Here is a 14,722-nt window from a genome sequence, read left to right as displayed (position 1 = left end):
GGCAGGTGGGGCGGGGGGAGGAAATCCCCTAGAGATCCGGCGCTCCTTTTGGCCGAGCGCTGGGCACTCGGGACGTGCAGACACTGCCTGGGCCCCCGGTGCCCCATGCAGGCGCACACGTGTTCCTCCTGAGGGGTCAGGCCGGAGGCCACGTCAACACAGTGCCCCCGAGGGCGTCTCCATCACCCCATGATGCTGGAGCTCGTGGCGTATCCACCTCACACAGGCTCGTGGCATGTCTGCCTCACACGGGGGTTCATGGCGTGTCCACTTGGGGACCCATGATGTATCCACCTCGCATGGGAGCTTGTGGCATGTCTATATGGGGGCTCATGGCATGCCCACCTCACACGGGGGCTCATAGTGTGTCCACCTCATGGCAGGCTCGTTTTGTGTCCACCTCACATGGGAGTTTGTGGCGTGTCTACCTCACACAGGGGCTCGTGGCGTGTCCACCTCATGGCAGGAGCGTGTGGTGCGGGGCCGCTCTCCCCAAAGCCTGCAGGTCTATCTGCAGAGCTCTGCGGTGACCAAGGGCTGCCTCCAGTGGTCACCCGCACCCCGAGATGAAGTGACGGGGCCCAGGGAGGGGCGAGGCCCCCGCCACAGCCCAGGGAGACCCTCAGTTCTCATCAGCGCGGGCCTCCCCAGTGCCCGTTCACGTGTCTCTCATGAACTCATCTGCCTGCCTCCAGTGAACAGGGCCCCTTGGGGCGGACCATTGTGAGTTTGGGCAGGTGGATTCCCCCCCCCCCAATCCTGTGTCCACCATCGTTCACGCACACATACACACATGCACATATGTTCACACGCATACAGACACACCTGTACACATACTGTCATATATGCATACACACGTCCTCACATTCATACACGTACTGTCATGCACACAGGTACAGACACGTTCACACTCACACAGTCACATACTTGACAGTTGCTCGTACACTCACACACACGTACAGACACAAGCATGCACACATGCACACATACATGGTCTCCTGCTTCCCCTGCCCCAACACAGCCCGGGCAGGCCCCTTGTCCTGGGGTTTCTATGCCCCTGCCTTGCTGTCACACGGTGATGGGGCTGTTCACATGCTCTCTCAGCGACCAGAGATGGGCACTGAGGCCCTGGGGGTTCTGTGAAGGTGCTGGAGACTTCCGGAAGCTTCCACACCGGGGAATCCTGACAGTCTCCCATCATTCCGGGCCCAAGCAAGGTTGCCCAACTCTGGCTGTCAGTGCCCGGGAGTGCGGGGAGCTAGAGGAGCTGTGGGCCCCGCCCCGTCTCCACACCACACTGAGTGGCCCTCTGCTGGGTACTTGACACTCGCCTCCCTCCAGGCCAGCACCAGGCCCAGGTGAGGGGAGCAGAGAGCCAGGTGCCCCCGCACCACTGCCCTGCAAGGAAGGGGGCCCCCTCACCCCGCAGACGCCCTCACTGGGTACCCGAAAAATAGCACCTGTGAGTGGGCACGGCCATGTGAGGGGTCCAGGCCGGCAGGTGGAGACAGGTGCACCCTGCGAGCATGTGGGCAGCTGGGGAAGGCCCAGCTGGGCAGGCCAGAGGGCAGATGGCAGAGGGCCCGCGTGCGGAGCTGCCCTGCCGCCCCTTCCTGCCCCCGGTGGGCACATTCCAGCCCCCTGACAGTGCCGGCATCTGTGCGCAGACCCGCCTCCTTCCTCTTACTCACCTCCTGCCCGCCACCCTCCGCGCCTCGGCTCGCTTCCGGCCCTCACCTCGGGCCACTCCAGAGGATGTTCATCTCGTGGCTCTGGATTTGATTCCGGTTGTTTTCAGATGAAGTCAACGGGGCCGCAGAGATGGGACAGTAGGCGGGCACTGGCCCTGCACATGGCCGGCCGGGGTCCAGCTGGGGTCCGTCCATCCCCGGACGGACAGCTCCCCAGTCGTGCTGTAGGACTGAGAGCTCCAGAGGCAAGTCAGCCTGTGTGGGGCCCCTGCACACCGCCAGGCGTGAACCCCACGCCAGAACCCGCCAGCGAAGTGCCCTGTTTTCCCCCCGAGACGCGCCCTGGCGGAGGGGCCCCAGCTGAGCATGTCCAAGCCCTTGATTTTCATCCCAGTCTGTCCCCTGCGTCCAGCGGGCAGAGTGCGAGCTGCCCCTGCCCCCAGCTCCCTTTTTCCTGGACTCCCAGATTCCAGCCTGTCCCCGGTGTGTGGGACATTTGTCATTCCTTTCCGAAGCTGACATCTAAATGGGCTCCTTCCTTCCGCCCCGTCTGTCCCCTCCCAACACCCGCTCCCGGGCTCCTCACGCCGTTGGAAAAGAACCGCTTCCACGCCCATAGCCGCGTGCCTCGGGCCAGGTGACCCTGCAGCAGACCCCGCGGAGACGTGCCATGACCCTAGCGGGCAGCCGGGGACACTGGGGGAATGGGGGAGGTGGATGGACACCTCATCCAACCATGGACCCGACAGTGGGGAGGTGGACGGCCACCTTGTCTGACCATGGACCCATCAACCATGGGGACTGGGGGAGTGGAGAGGTGGATGGCCACCTCTTCCAACCATGGACCTGGCAGAGTGTAGAGGTGGGTGGTACTGTCCCTACAGGGTTCAAGATGGCCAGTCCATGGCCACACTAGGAGGCAGGAGTTTGCTCGGCTGCAGGCCAACAGGTTGGAAGACGGGGCCCAGGTCGTGTAGGAAGTGGTCAGAGCGAGAGTCGCATGTTTTCCGGAGTGGACAGCTGCCTGCCCCAGGGGCCGGGGGCCAGTGACCTCCCTGGGGGCTGGTGTTCTGGGCCTTTCTAAAGAAAAATTTCTCTGTGGTGGTTTGTGGGTCACACCCGCTAGCAGGTGGGCTCTGGGCTTGCTTATCCCTTGTCAGGGCAGGGGTGTGCTCACCCAGCAGGAGGGCAGTTAGGCTGCTGGCAGGCTGGACACCAGCTCCACCTGGACCCGGCCCCGGGTCAATGCAGGGAAGGATTCTGGGGCCAGCCCAGGGTGTGGGTTGGGGGGGGTCTGCAGGTCGGTGGTCACAAGGCAAACAGACCCACATTGGTGCCGGGGTCCCCCCGCCGTCCTGCACCAGGCCCGAGGCTGACCCAAGCCACTGTCCACAGGGGCCAGCATGACCCCTCAGGGCTCACACTGTCCTGGGTCAGTGGCTCCGGGCCCCTGGGGCTGCAGATGCAGACTGGGCCAGTTGGTTCTCAGCGTTTCGACAGAATGATCTGAGAAGGCCAAACAGCCTTGGGGGCAAGAGGCAAAGCAGTGCCCTTCGGGGCCGCCAGGGGTGCAGAGGGCATACCGGGCGCCCATCAAGGGGGCCTTCCCGTGACCACAGCACACACACATCCAGGAGATGCACCCTGTGAACTCAGAGGCCACTAACGGGGTTCCCTGGCTCTGAGTAGGACAGCTGAGGGCACCTCAGGGACCGGCCCACATCCCTCAGGACCCCAATATAGCTTGGTGGTACCATTGAGCCAACCGCGGTGTAGTCAATGGACCCCTACTCTGCAGGGGACCCCATGGTCTATAGTGTGTGTACAGGGACCCCTTGGTCTATAGTGTGTTTTGTACAGGGACCCCATGGTCTGTAGTGTGTGTACAGGGACCACTTGGTCTATAGTGTGTTTTGTACAGGGACCCCATGGTCTATAGTGTGTGTACAGGGACCCCATGGTCTATAGTTTGTTTTGTACAGGGACCCCATGGTCTATAGTGTGTGTACAGGGACCCCTTGGTCTATAGTGTGTTTTGTACAGGGACCCCATGGTTTATAGTGTGTGTACAGGGACCCCTTGGTCTATAGTGTGTTTTGTACAGGGACCCCATGGTCTATAGTGTGTGTACAGGGACCCCTTGGTCTATAGTTTGTTTTGTACAGGGACCCCATGGTCTATAGTGTGTGTACAGGGACCCCATGGTCTATAGTGTGTGTACAGGGACACAATGGTCTATAGTTTGTTTTGTACAGGGACCCCATGGTTTATAGTGTGTGTACAGGGACCCCCATGGTTTATAGTGTGTGTACAGGGACCCCATGGTCTATAGTGTGTGTACAGGGACCCCTTGGTCTATAGGGCTGTATACAGGGATCCTGCAGGCAGTTGAGGCATGGCTGGCTCAGGCAGAAGCCCCCCACTCTTTGGAGCCCTCGCCAGCCCCCTCACCAACTCTGCCTTCCCAGCGGGCACTCCCCCAGCCAGGACTTGCCCTGAAGTTCTTGTCTGCGTTTCAGTTTAGAGTTCGGACTGACGCAAAGGTCTGAAATGTGGCCACTGCTTAGTTGTTGCTGCCATTGTTGCCCTTGGGTTTGTTACTGTTGCCATTGTTACACCCTCCATTGTTACTTTTCCTATTGTTACTCCCCTCCTTGTTCACCCTCCCCATTGTTGCTGTCCTGTCGCTGCTGTGCCGTGGTTGCTGTCTCCATAACTGCTGTCCTCTCTTACATTGCCCCTGTTACTCTCCCCATGGTTGTTCCCCATTGTTACTCCCAATTGTTGCTCCCTATTCGTTACTTCTCATAGTTGCTCCCCCAGTGTTAGTCTCCCCACTGTTATTTCCTGTTGTTACTCCCCCATTATTACTCTCCTCGTTGTTACTCTCCCCATTGTTATTCCCCCAGTAACTCCCCCCATTGTTACTCCCTATTGTTACTCTCCCCAGCGTTACTCCCCCATTGTTACTCTCCCCCGTGTTCCTGTCAGTGTTTCAGTGTTGCTATCCCCATCAACTCCTGTCTGACAGATTTTCCTGGCACTTTACCCCTTTCTGCTTTAGGAAATGCTTCGTGTTCCCCACTGTCCTGTGTCCTCCTGTTGCAGGTTCACTGCAAGCCTGGGGGGGGAGGGGTGTTCTCTTTTGGGGACTGGCACCACCCACTCACCCTTCTGTCTCTGCCCCCAGCTCTGTCGCCAGGAGCGCCAGCTCACGGCAGGACGGTACCAAGGAAGCCTGTTTGCCGCCCAGCCGCCCATGTTCATCGCCCCGAACTGTGCCCCACCCAGGTGCAAACTGCAGGAGCTGGTGCAGCTGTGTGGGGGGCGGCTGGTGCAGACCCCGCGCCAGGCCGGCATCATCATCGGCTCCTACCGAGGCAGGCGGCCGGGGACAGCCAGACACCTGACCGAGAAGTGGATCCTGGGTAGGTGTTTCACAGCGGCCACACAGACCCCAGCTGTCAGCTTAGGCACACAGTCGCCCCCTGTCTCAGCCCAGCTCCTGTCCAGGCGAGTCCCTGGGACAATGCTCACCCCTCGTTCCATGCTGACCTCCCCGAGGCCCGGTGCTTCTTCCCAGCCGTCCTCCCTCCCAGTCACTTCCTCTCATGAAGCCCCAGGCCCCGGAAGCGTCCAGCTCTGTCTTCGAAATCTGCCTGAAGAAATGGCTTTAGATGTACGTGTGAGACAGCCACAGGGAACCAGATTTTCTGGGAACCGCCCCCCTGCCCCCCGCGCCCCATTCCAGCTGGCCTCAGACTCTGTGGGGCCACTAGGGGGAGAGTGGGGACTGGTTGGGGTTGGTTGTGGGTGTCACAATGCCCGAGGAGGGCGGGGGGGGGGGGGGCTGGGTCGATGGGGCCTCAGCCTTCGCAGAGCTGGCCAGACGGGAATTGGGGAGCCCAAGAAACAGCCCCTTCCTCGAGAGAGCCACGGCCGACCCCAGAGACAGACAGGGAGACGGGGATCCCTCCCAGCCCCTTCCCTCCATTCACGGGGAGACGGAGAGTCCCTCCCGGCCCTTTCTCTCCTCTCCGTGAGCCTTCAAGGCCACACACTCCAAGGCAAGGCTGCTATCCGACCTGGGACAAGACCGCTCCTCCTCTGGGGGTTTCTGTCCTGCCCCGGCCCCGGGCCTGGCAGCCTCCAGGAGGCCCTGGACCCACCGAGGTGTGGCTGGCACAGATCCGCACGGCTGAGCGTGTGAAACTGGAGCCAGCCTCCTGGACGGGCCTGGATCACGTTCCCGCCTCTCCCCAGGGCCCTGTCGGGGCCGTCCGCCAAGATCCTGCAGGAGCAGCCCTGCGCTGAGGCGGACGGAGAAGCTAGTTTCCGGGGAGGGGCCCGAGGGCTCGCACATGGGCTTGGGAGGTGCAGCGTCCTCACCTGGCTCTGCGTGGAGACTCCTGGAGACAGTCTTCTCTCCCCGCCCTCAACCGGGGGCCAGAGAGATGGCCCAGTGGTCAGGGCGCCCCCCCACATGCCGCTGACCCCAGTTCTCTCCCCGCCACACACCCCCTCACCCCCTGTGCCTCGAACACCGCGGTGGGGGGGAGGGAGGTTGCCAGCACTGCTGGACCCGAGCAGCTTCCGTGGGTTCTCCATGAAACCCTGAGCCCAGTTGGCCGAGAAGAGCTGCAAGGGCCTGGGCCTCCAAGCCCCCCTTGGGAGCCCCCAGAGCAGAGAAAGGAAGCCCGGGGTGTGGGGTGAGCTGGATGGGGCACCGGGCATAAGGGCCGGGGAGCCAGGCACAGTCCCCTCTGTCCACTGCAGCCCCCGCCTGGCCAGGCCACACTCCCACCACCCCTCGTTTCCTGGGTCCCCACCCTCCACCATATGAGGCACTTGAGGCCCTGGACTGAGGCCAGTCTCGGCCGCGTTTCCCGGGGCCGGCAGGGCTGGCTTCGGTCCGGCCTCCTTATGCTGCGGTGTGTGGGAAGGAAAACCCCAACAGTGGCCTGTGCAGGTCCCTGGTCACAGCTCCCCAAAGGGCGTGGGGGGTGGGAAGCTGGGGAAGAACCCGGGGGTGACACGTGGCCCAGTCGCTACTCCCCAGGACAGCCACATGCTCACGCACTGCCCCCTGCTCCTGTCCACCAGGAGGAGAGGCTCAAAGCAGACCCTCAGGGGCCACCTGTGGCTCGTCCTCAGGACCAGGAGCCCCCAGGGCCCACGAATGTGGCTGAGGGTTGGGGGGGGGAGTTGCCTCGCCGGGCGCTTAGTGTGCCTGGGGCTGTGGACCCAAACGAAGCAGAGACAAGGGGAGCGGGAAGGGCCGGATCGGGAGGACCCGGGCTCTGCTCTGGGTGCAAGTGTCAGCTGGGCAGCCACTCGGGAAATGGCATGGCCATTCCTGGTGGCCAATCACCCCGTGGCCATTCCTGCAGGCCCCCACCCCCGGCCAGGCTGAGGCAGCCCTTCTGGGCTGAGGGCACTAGCTGATGGGCGCCATCAGGGTCTGGCGAGTCCTGAACTCTGCACAGCCTGCATGGCCAGCTCTGCTGGGTTATGTGCAGTGACGCCCCCCAACACACTGCGGGTTGGCAGGCAAGCAGGGGCGTCACACACACCTCCTGCCTCTGCTGATGCCCCAGGGGCTCAGCACGTGCCCTCTGGGTCTCTCTGAGGCTAGGCCAGCCGCCTGCGCTGCCCTTGCAGGGCCCATGTGGGGCCGCTGGGGCACTCACAGGCTGACACCAGGCCGGGGCTGCCAGCCACCGTCCAGGTCTCTCTGTGGTTCTGAGCCCAAATCTGCTCACCCAGTCCCGGTACCCGGCACCACTTCCTCCTCGACCACAGCTCGGGCCCCAGGCCAGGCCAATGTACAGTGGGAAGATGTGGGCACCATCCCAGACCGTGGGAGGCCATGGGAAGGGCTGCCCCAGGGGGGTGAGTGGACAGAAGATGGGTGGATGGGTGAGCTGATGGACATTAGGTGGACACAGAAGGAAGTGAGGGAAGGACATCGGAAGCAGGGGATAGAGGGGCAGCTGAATGAATGGGTGGATGGACAGGCCAATGAGTTAATAAGTGGAGAGATGGACGGACAGACAACTGGCTGAGTAGGTAGGGGTGAGTGGGTGATAGGTGAATGGACAGTGTGAAGTGCCCAGGGTCACACACACTTCTGAGTTCAGGACAGTGCTCGCTGGCCATTCACAGTGCTCGGTAGGTGCAGAGGGGTGGCCCAGCCCGGGGTGCAGAGCTGCGTCCGTATCCCACTCAGGGGACCCTGAGGCGGCCAGCAGGGCACAGGGGTGCCGGGAGAAAGCCGTGCTCTGGAGCGGGCACTCTCCACACCTGACAGCTCGTCTTCTCTCTAGACTCCATCACTCAGCACAAGGTCTGCAAGGCCGAGTCCTACCTGTGCCCCCCCTGACGGCGGCCCCACAGGCCGAGACCTGCTGGGACCTTTTCTACGAATTGCTGGAACATTCTGGCTCATGACGAACATCGCTTCAAGGCCGCAGAGACTCAGCACTGGGCACCCTCTGGGTTTTTTTTCAAGTGTGGGAATTAAATTGTGCAGGACCCAAGGACTGTGGTGGAACCGCAGCCTTTCTTGGCACGAGACTGAGGCCTTGTGTGGGCTGGTGGAGGCCCCCCCAGCACCTCCTCCCAGATGGGATGGGATGGGATGGGACGGGGGTGGGGGTGGAGAGCCCATTTCTAAGGGGACCGTGCCCAGCCTGCAGTCAGTACCTCATCAGCCCCTCCGAGGACCCCCTCCCGCCCCCTGCACTAGGCTCTCTTCCTCCTCCCACCCCCGCCAAGCCCCCCAGTGCATGTCACGGCTCCCTGGATTCCAGAATCAGCCTTCCAGGGGGCCCTGCCTGACTCCGTGATGACAGGCTGTGTACTCGGCAAGGACAGAGCAAGTCCCAGCAAGCCCCAGGGCTACAACGGTAGACCCCAGCCCAGGGGCCTGTGAGGGCCCAGCCCAGACCTCTCGGAATGCCGCCCCAGGCGGACCAACCCCAGACTTGTGCCAGTCCAGACCCAGGGTCCTCTCAGCCCTGGGTGGCTACCCCCCCCCACAACCCTCGCTTGCCCATCTCCTGATTCTGGTTTCCTCGGTGACCTTGGGAGGGGCTAGTGGCTCCTGCACCGCACCTGCAGAAGGGACAGTGAGCGGGGGAGTGGGGGGGAGACACACTCGGCCTCCAGTTCTGGTGCCCCAGGCAGGAACCGAGGACGAGCCTTAGACCAGGGGCCTTGCTCAGCAAGAGCCACGGCCACTGAATGGAACCAACAAAACGCGTCACGCGGAGCTGGAGTCAGGAATGCACTTCGGGGGACCAAGGAGTGAGGTGGGGGGTAGGAGGGGCCTTTCCTGGCATGCAGCCGACCCAGATCAGTCTCTGGCACTGCCTAGCCCTCCAAGGACCACCCCCCCTTAGCGCCACCAGGAGCGACCCCTGAACTCTGCCGGGTTTGTCCCCAAAGCCAAACAGGGCCGGAATGTGACTCAGGGCTGCGGAGAGGCCCGGCGTCTGCCTCGCCTGTGTGTGCGCTGGCTCCAGCCCTGATGCTGCAGAAACACAGAGACAGATAAGGCAGCCCCCCGGCCGCGCCCGGAGTCAGCTCAGCGGGAATGCGCTCAGCAAGCCAAGTAGAGGCTTGTGTTCTGAGACCCACACAGAGCTGCTGAGGAGAGGAAGAGAGAACAATATGCTCAGAATAAATAGATCAACACTGGAAGTAGGACGGCGATTCCCTGGGCCGGAGAGGCCATGCGGGGGTTAAGGTGTTTGCCCGGCAGGCACTGACCCGTGCTCTATCCCTGGTAGCCCAGACGGTCCCCTGGGAGTCACCAAGCGTGAACCCTGAGCACAGAGGCAGGAGTAAGCCTTGAATACCGCCGGGTGCAGCCCAATGGACAAACAAAATTCAGTGGGGCATGGGGCAGCCCCGGAGGTGGGAGACAGAGTATCCTGTTGCATGCCTGAGGTTCTGGGACCCCAGCATGGCAAGGACGTCAGAGCTGTAAGCAGAGCCGATGCCTTTGCCAGGGCCTGACCCGGGTCTCTCCTCCACGGCCGCCTCGCCTCACAGAGCCCGGCCCACGCATACTCTGGTTCCTTTCATGTCTGCTGGGCCCGATCTGGGCTCCCAGACACAGTTCGGCGTGGCTAGTGTGGCTGTGGAGGAGAAAATCCCAGCAGAGGACACTGACCCTTACCCCATAGCCGGGCGGGCTGTCCTCTCACAAGAGCGCCCCCACCCGGGACTTCCCCTGCCGTACATTCAAGCTTGAAACACTCCTTTGCCAACTTTCTGAAAGCGACTGCCTCCCGCCCCCCCTGGTGCTCCGGGGCCTCAAGCCTGCCAACCGCAGAGCTGCGAGCACCTGGGCCAATTCCGTCTAATCAGGGTGCCCCGAGGGGCTGCCTCTCCAGAGAGCTAACTGCGGACGAGTTTGGCACGAAGTGGGTATTTCAGCCCTGGCATGATCGCGTGCCTGATTGAGCTGGTGGGGAAAGCCACTGAGTGAGCTTTGCAGCCTTTAAAGGGCATTTGCAAAGGAGCGTGGGGGTGGGGGCTCGCAGTGAAGCCCCTGGCAAGATGGGCCCCCTACGGGTGAGCGGGGCCCTGCCAGTCCCAATCTTTGGAAGGTTTCAGAGCCGGAGAGACTGGGACCCAGGCTCTCCCCGGGGGCCGTGGGCGGAGTCTGTGGACCAGAGAGAAGCCATGGGGCACATTCTTGATTCCCGCCTGGGAGAACCAGAGAGCGTGGACGGGGCTTCCCCCGGGGCTGACCCCTAGAGCGTGTCCCTGCCACCCACCTGTGTCAGAGCCCCTCATGGTTCCTGTCCGGGTCAGAAATCAAAGGTGTGGGCCCACGGCCCCGCGCTGGGTGTAGCACTGTGTTCTTGCTCTGCTTGGGCAGAAATGCACAGGGCACACCTGTCCTGTCCTCACCAGCCCCTCGGAACGCCAGTGAGGCGCCTCAAGCCTGCGTCTCTCACGGGGAGAGAGCAGTGACACCCCCACCCCCAACCCCTACCCCCAATGTAGGAGCCAACTCGCTGCCGGCCTCAGAAAGGCGAAGTCAGCAGCAGAAACTAAGTAACTCGGGAGGGGGTGAGGTGAGGTGCCTGCGGGGTGCAGCCCAGCCCAGAATCCCCCAGCAAAGCTCATGCTCAAAATTGAGGAAGATGGGGTTTTGCAGACAAAACTAAGGGACTCTCTCATCACCACACCAGCCATAGGAGAAATGTCCCAGGGGAACAAGTCCGCGGGATGGAGTGGGTCTGGCAGGCCGGAGTCCTGGCCCTCTCCCTGACCCATGTGGGCCGAGCACCGCCAGGTGTGGCCCCCAAACCAAACGGAAACCAACAAAAATGCTTAGGGAACTTTGACATGAGAAGAAAAGGGGCTGGATTCCATCAAGGGGGTGTCCCAGGCCCAGAGCTGATGCCGTTCCCAGGGCCTCTGTTGACCAGCGATCAAGCAGTGAGAGGAGAAACATGAAGATACCGATCTTCTTGGAAAATCAAAGTGTGGAGTAAAGCTAATAGACTGATCGTTCATAAAAAGAATGTAGAAGTTCAAAGGCCAGAATAATTAAAAATCACCTATGATTATAATCATTTGGGTACACAAGGAAGTGTAAAATGTGACCGCAAAATATTGGGAGTGGGGAAACGTACACCTGTAGAGGCACTGAAGCTTATGTTATCAAGCACATGTATATGTTATCAAGTGTATGTTATAAACCCATGAAAAGGTGGTTCTGTGTAGGCCTCCTGGGGACAAGGCAAAGACCGATGGCAGATATGCAGATTGTAGTGGGGAAGGAATAAAAATATCACAGAGAATCTCAGCAAGCCACAGAGAGACAGCAGACAAAAGTTGCACCACATGACACTGGGTACGTGTCTGCTCACGATTGCTTTGAATGCAAATGGACCTAACTCCTCATCTACAGAGGGGCTGGGAGGGGTCTGCTCCCCCAGAGACACTCACTGCAGACAGGAAATGCACAAACAGGTTGAAGAGTTAGAGAAAAGAGATTTCAATCCCAAGCCAGCAAAAGACAAAGAAGGTATAGAAGCAGTCTGCAAGGTGATTCGTACTTTTTATCTAATTGTGAACCCTGCATGCAAACACCTAGGTAACATAAACACCAATAGAAATGGAGGGAGAAATATACAGCAGTGACACAATAAAAAAACAGAGACTATCATATTCTGTCACAGTAATAGGTCGATCGCATAGACCAAAAAAAGAAAAAAATCAGTAAGGAACTATCTGCCTGTGACAGTTCTTGGAATGGGCCAGACACAACATTTATACAGAACAAGTTACCGCATAAGAGCAACGTACCCCACCCCACCCCATCCCCATCCCTGGATGCTCCCAGACCAGGCCACAGGTGTATCAGCACACTTTAGAGCACCTGTCCCAACCACAAGTATGAGACTGGACATGAGTTCCCCAAATGGGACCTTGATAACGGTGGAGAGATTAAACAGACATGCCATTGAACGACCAAGGGACCAATGAAGAAATCAGAAGAGAAGCAAGGAAGGTCTGGAGACAACATGGAATCGCAGCCTCCGCAGGCAGGAAGAGACCGTTCATCCGAACCGGGGAGGGGGGGTGGGGTTGAGCACGGGGAATGCACCAGCACGAGGGCCAAGGAAGGTCTCCCAGCATCCCGCCACACCTCAGTGACCCAGCAGGAAAGGGCAAAGGCAGGAGGTAATAGAAGGAAGGAAATCGCAAACATCAGAGCCGAAATAAATCAAATCAAGACTGAACAACAATGCCCTGAAAGATAAACAGCATCAAACCAAACAAATTGTGTTCCGCTTTCTCTTAGAAGTGCTAGGGATCGAACCCAAGGCTTCTCACAGGCCAGGCGACAGCCGTACATCGTGACCTCCCAGGCCTTCCGGTCGACAAATTCTTAACTCACCTGGCCGTGACAGACAGACAGGCTCTACTCAAAGGGCACAGACCCAGTGGAGACTTGTAGTGCTGAGAGCAGTTACCCACGGCTGTCTGGGGCTTTGGAAGCAACTGAGACTGAAAGTTAAACTCCCAAGTATAGAAGCTTACAAGACTGAATGAAGAATAAGGCATCTTTTTGTTCTGTTTTATTTGGGAGTCTCACCGGCCTTGCTCTGGACTCACTCCAGCTCTGCCCTCAGGGATCACTCCTGATGCCCTCAAGGGACCTCATGGGGTGCCAGGATCAAATTCGGGTCACACCCATACAAGGCAAGTGCCCTTGCTGCTGTGTTACGGCAACACCTCTCTCCCCCAACAGTCCATCTGAGCACCCTGATCACTAGTCACGGGTGCAGCCCTGCCTCACAGAGCTCAGTAGGCCAAGCACATGCTTTGCATGCAGAAGGCCCGGAGTCAACACGGCACTGTGTGTACCCCCCCCAAGCTTCCCCACCTCAGCACCCAGGACCATGGCCCCACTCCCTACTATGAGTATTGAGCCCGGGAGTCAGCTCTGAGCAGTGGTGAGTGTGGCCCATGATATATAACAGATTAAATTCATAATCTAAGACCGAAGTCTAAGGCTAGATGACTTTCTGCTGGAAAGCTACCAGAACGCAAAGAAATACTAGGAACCCCTCTGACTCTCCCAGCAGCGGGAGAGGGAATATTTGCAGGCTTATTTGCGGCAGCCCCGGAGATGTCCCAGACTAGTATCCCCGATTACGGCCGGTGCTAGGGGCTCCACAGAGGGAGCCGCCCAGATTCAATCCTGCACTCACGAAAGAACCTTCCGTCTGGAGACTGTCCCTAGCCTCTCGACAGGAGGGGGACAGGCTCTGGGTGGGAATGATGGGAAGGCCAATTAGCCATGCTGTCAATCCCCAACTCACAGGATTAAAATGATAATAAAATAATAATCCTATGCCCTGAAAAGCAGGGTTAGTTCCAGTGGTGCAAGAACGATAAAGAGCTGCAAATTCATGCGCTCCAGCTTCTTCGAAAAAGGAAGGTGCAAGACAGGATCTGGCCTGGCCCGAGGGGCTCGCTGGAGACTCGGTTCCGTGAGGAGGGAAACAAAAGCATTAAGTGGGACTCCATGGAAAGGAACGGGTTCTGCTCAGCCAAAGGAGCCGACACCAAAACTAAAAAGAGAAGAGACTGTGTGGGAGGAGGGATTGGCAGATCATAGATTCAACCAGGAGTTAACTTTGAGGACATCTAAAGAAGAAGCCATAAAACTTCACACACAATAAGTTCTGTTTGCGGGGACTGGAGTGATAGCACAGCAGGTAGGGTGTTTGCCTTCATGTAGCCGACCTGGGTTCGATTCCCAGCATCCCATATGGTCCAGGAGTGATTCCTGCGTGCATGAGCCAGGAGTAACCCCTGTGCATCACCGGGTGTGACCCAAAAGGGGAAAATAAAAAAGTTTCATTTTTTTAGTGGGCAGAGACTCTAACTAGATCTTTCCCAAAGGAAGGCAGAGAGATGGCCAGCAGGCACATGGACAGATGTTGTTAGGGCTCTAAATAGGGAAATGCTGAGTGAAGTCACTAGGAGAAATCGCCCCACAATGAGAAATCATTTGGGATGGCCAACCCTGGAGGCAGCGGGTGAGGATGGAGCAAAGAAATGCTAGTGAGAGCAGGACAGAGAGGGCGCCATGTGCTACCCAGGGAATAGAGGTGGCCCCTGTCTCAGAGAACAGACACCAGGAAGCCCACGAAAACTAAGAAAGAAGCACCCTAAGGTCCAGCTCCATCACCTCCCAAAGTGCTTCACCAAAAAACACAGAAGCACCGGTGTGAATGTATACAGGTGCGTGACCCTGTGTTCATTGGAGCACTTGGCCATTCCTGACATCAGTTCCAAGATATGGATCTGGTCTAAATGTCCCTCAACAGATTGATGAAGAGAATGTGTGTGTGTGTGTGTGTGTGTGTGTGTGTGTGTGTGTGTGTGTGTGTGTAAAGACTTCTCAGCTATTTATGAAACAAAGCATGAAATCTTACTGTTGGTGACCACGGCCTGGCTATCACACTAGGCCGGGTTAAGTCAGTGAAGAC

General features: G+C 59.0%; 1 protein-coding gene across 1 annotated transcript in view; it reads left to right on the top strand.

The window, feature by feature from the left end:
• The window catches only part of MCPH1 (microcephalin 1), a 59,838-nt gene extending 51,714 nt beyond the window's left edge, over positions 1–8,124 (top strand). Inside the window, exons 13-14 of the mRNA XM_056113908.1 lie at positions 4,882–5,119; positions 8,018–8,124. Coding sequence (XP_055969883.1) covers positions 4,882–5,119; positions 8,018–8,073 — 294 coding nt within the window. The 3' untranslated portion in view covers positions 8,074–8,124. The remainder of the gene's footprint in view (positions 1–4,881; positions 5,120–8,017) is intronic.
• Positions 8,125–14,722: the final 6,598 nt, after the last annotated feature.

Source organism: Sorex fumeus, unplaced genomic scaffold (genome assembly GCF_029834395.1).
Source record: "Sorex fumeus unplaced genomic scaffold, SorFum_2.1 ptg000024l, whole genome shotgun sequence".
Classification (NCBI taxonomy): domain Eukaryota; kingdom Metazoa; phylum Chordata; class Mammalia; order Eulipotyphla; family Soricidae; genus Sorex; species Sorex fumeus.
Note: the sequence above shows the minus strand (reverse complement) of the source record. Positions and strands in the feature narration are given on the sequence as shown.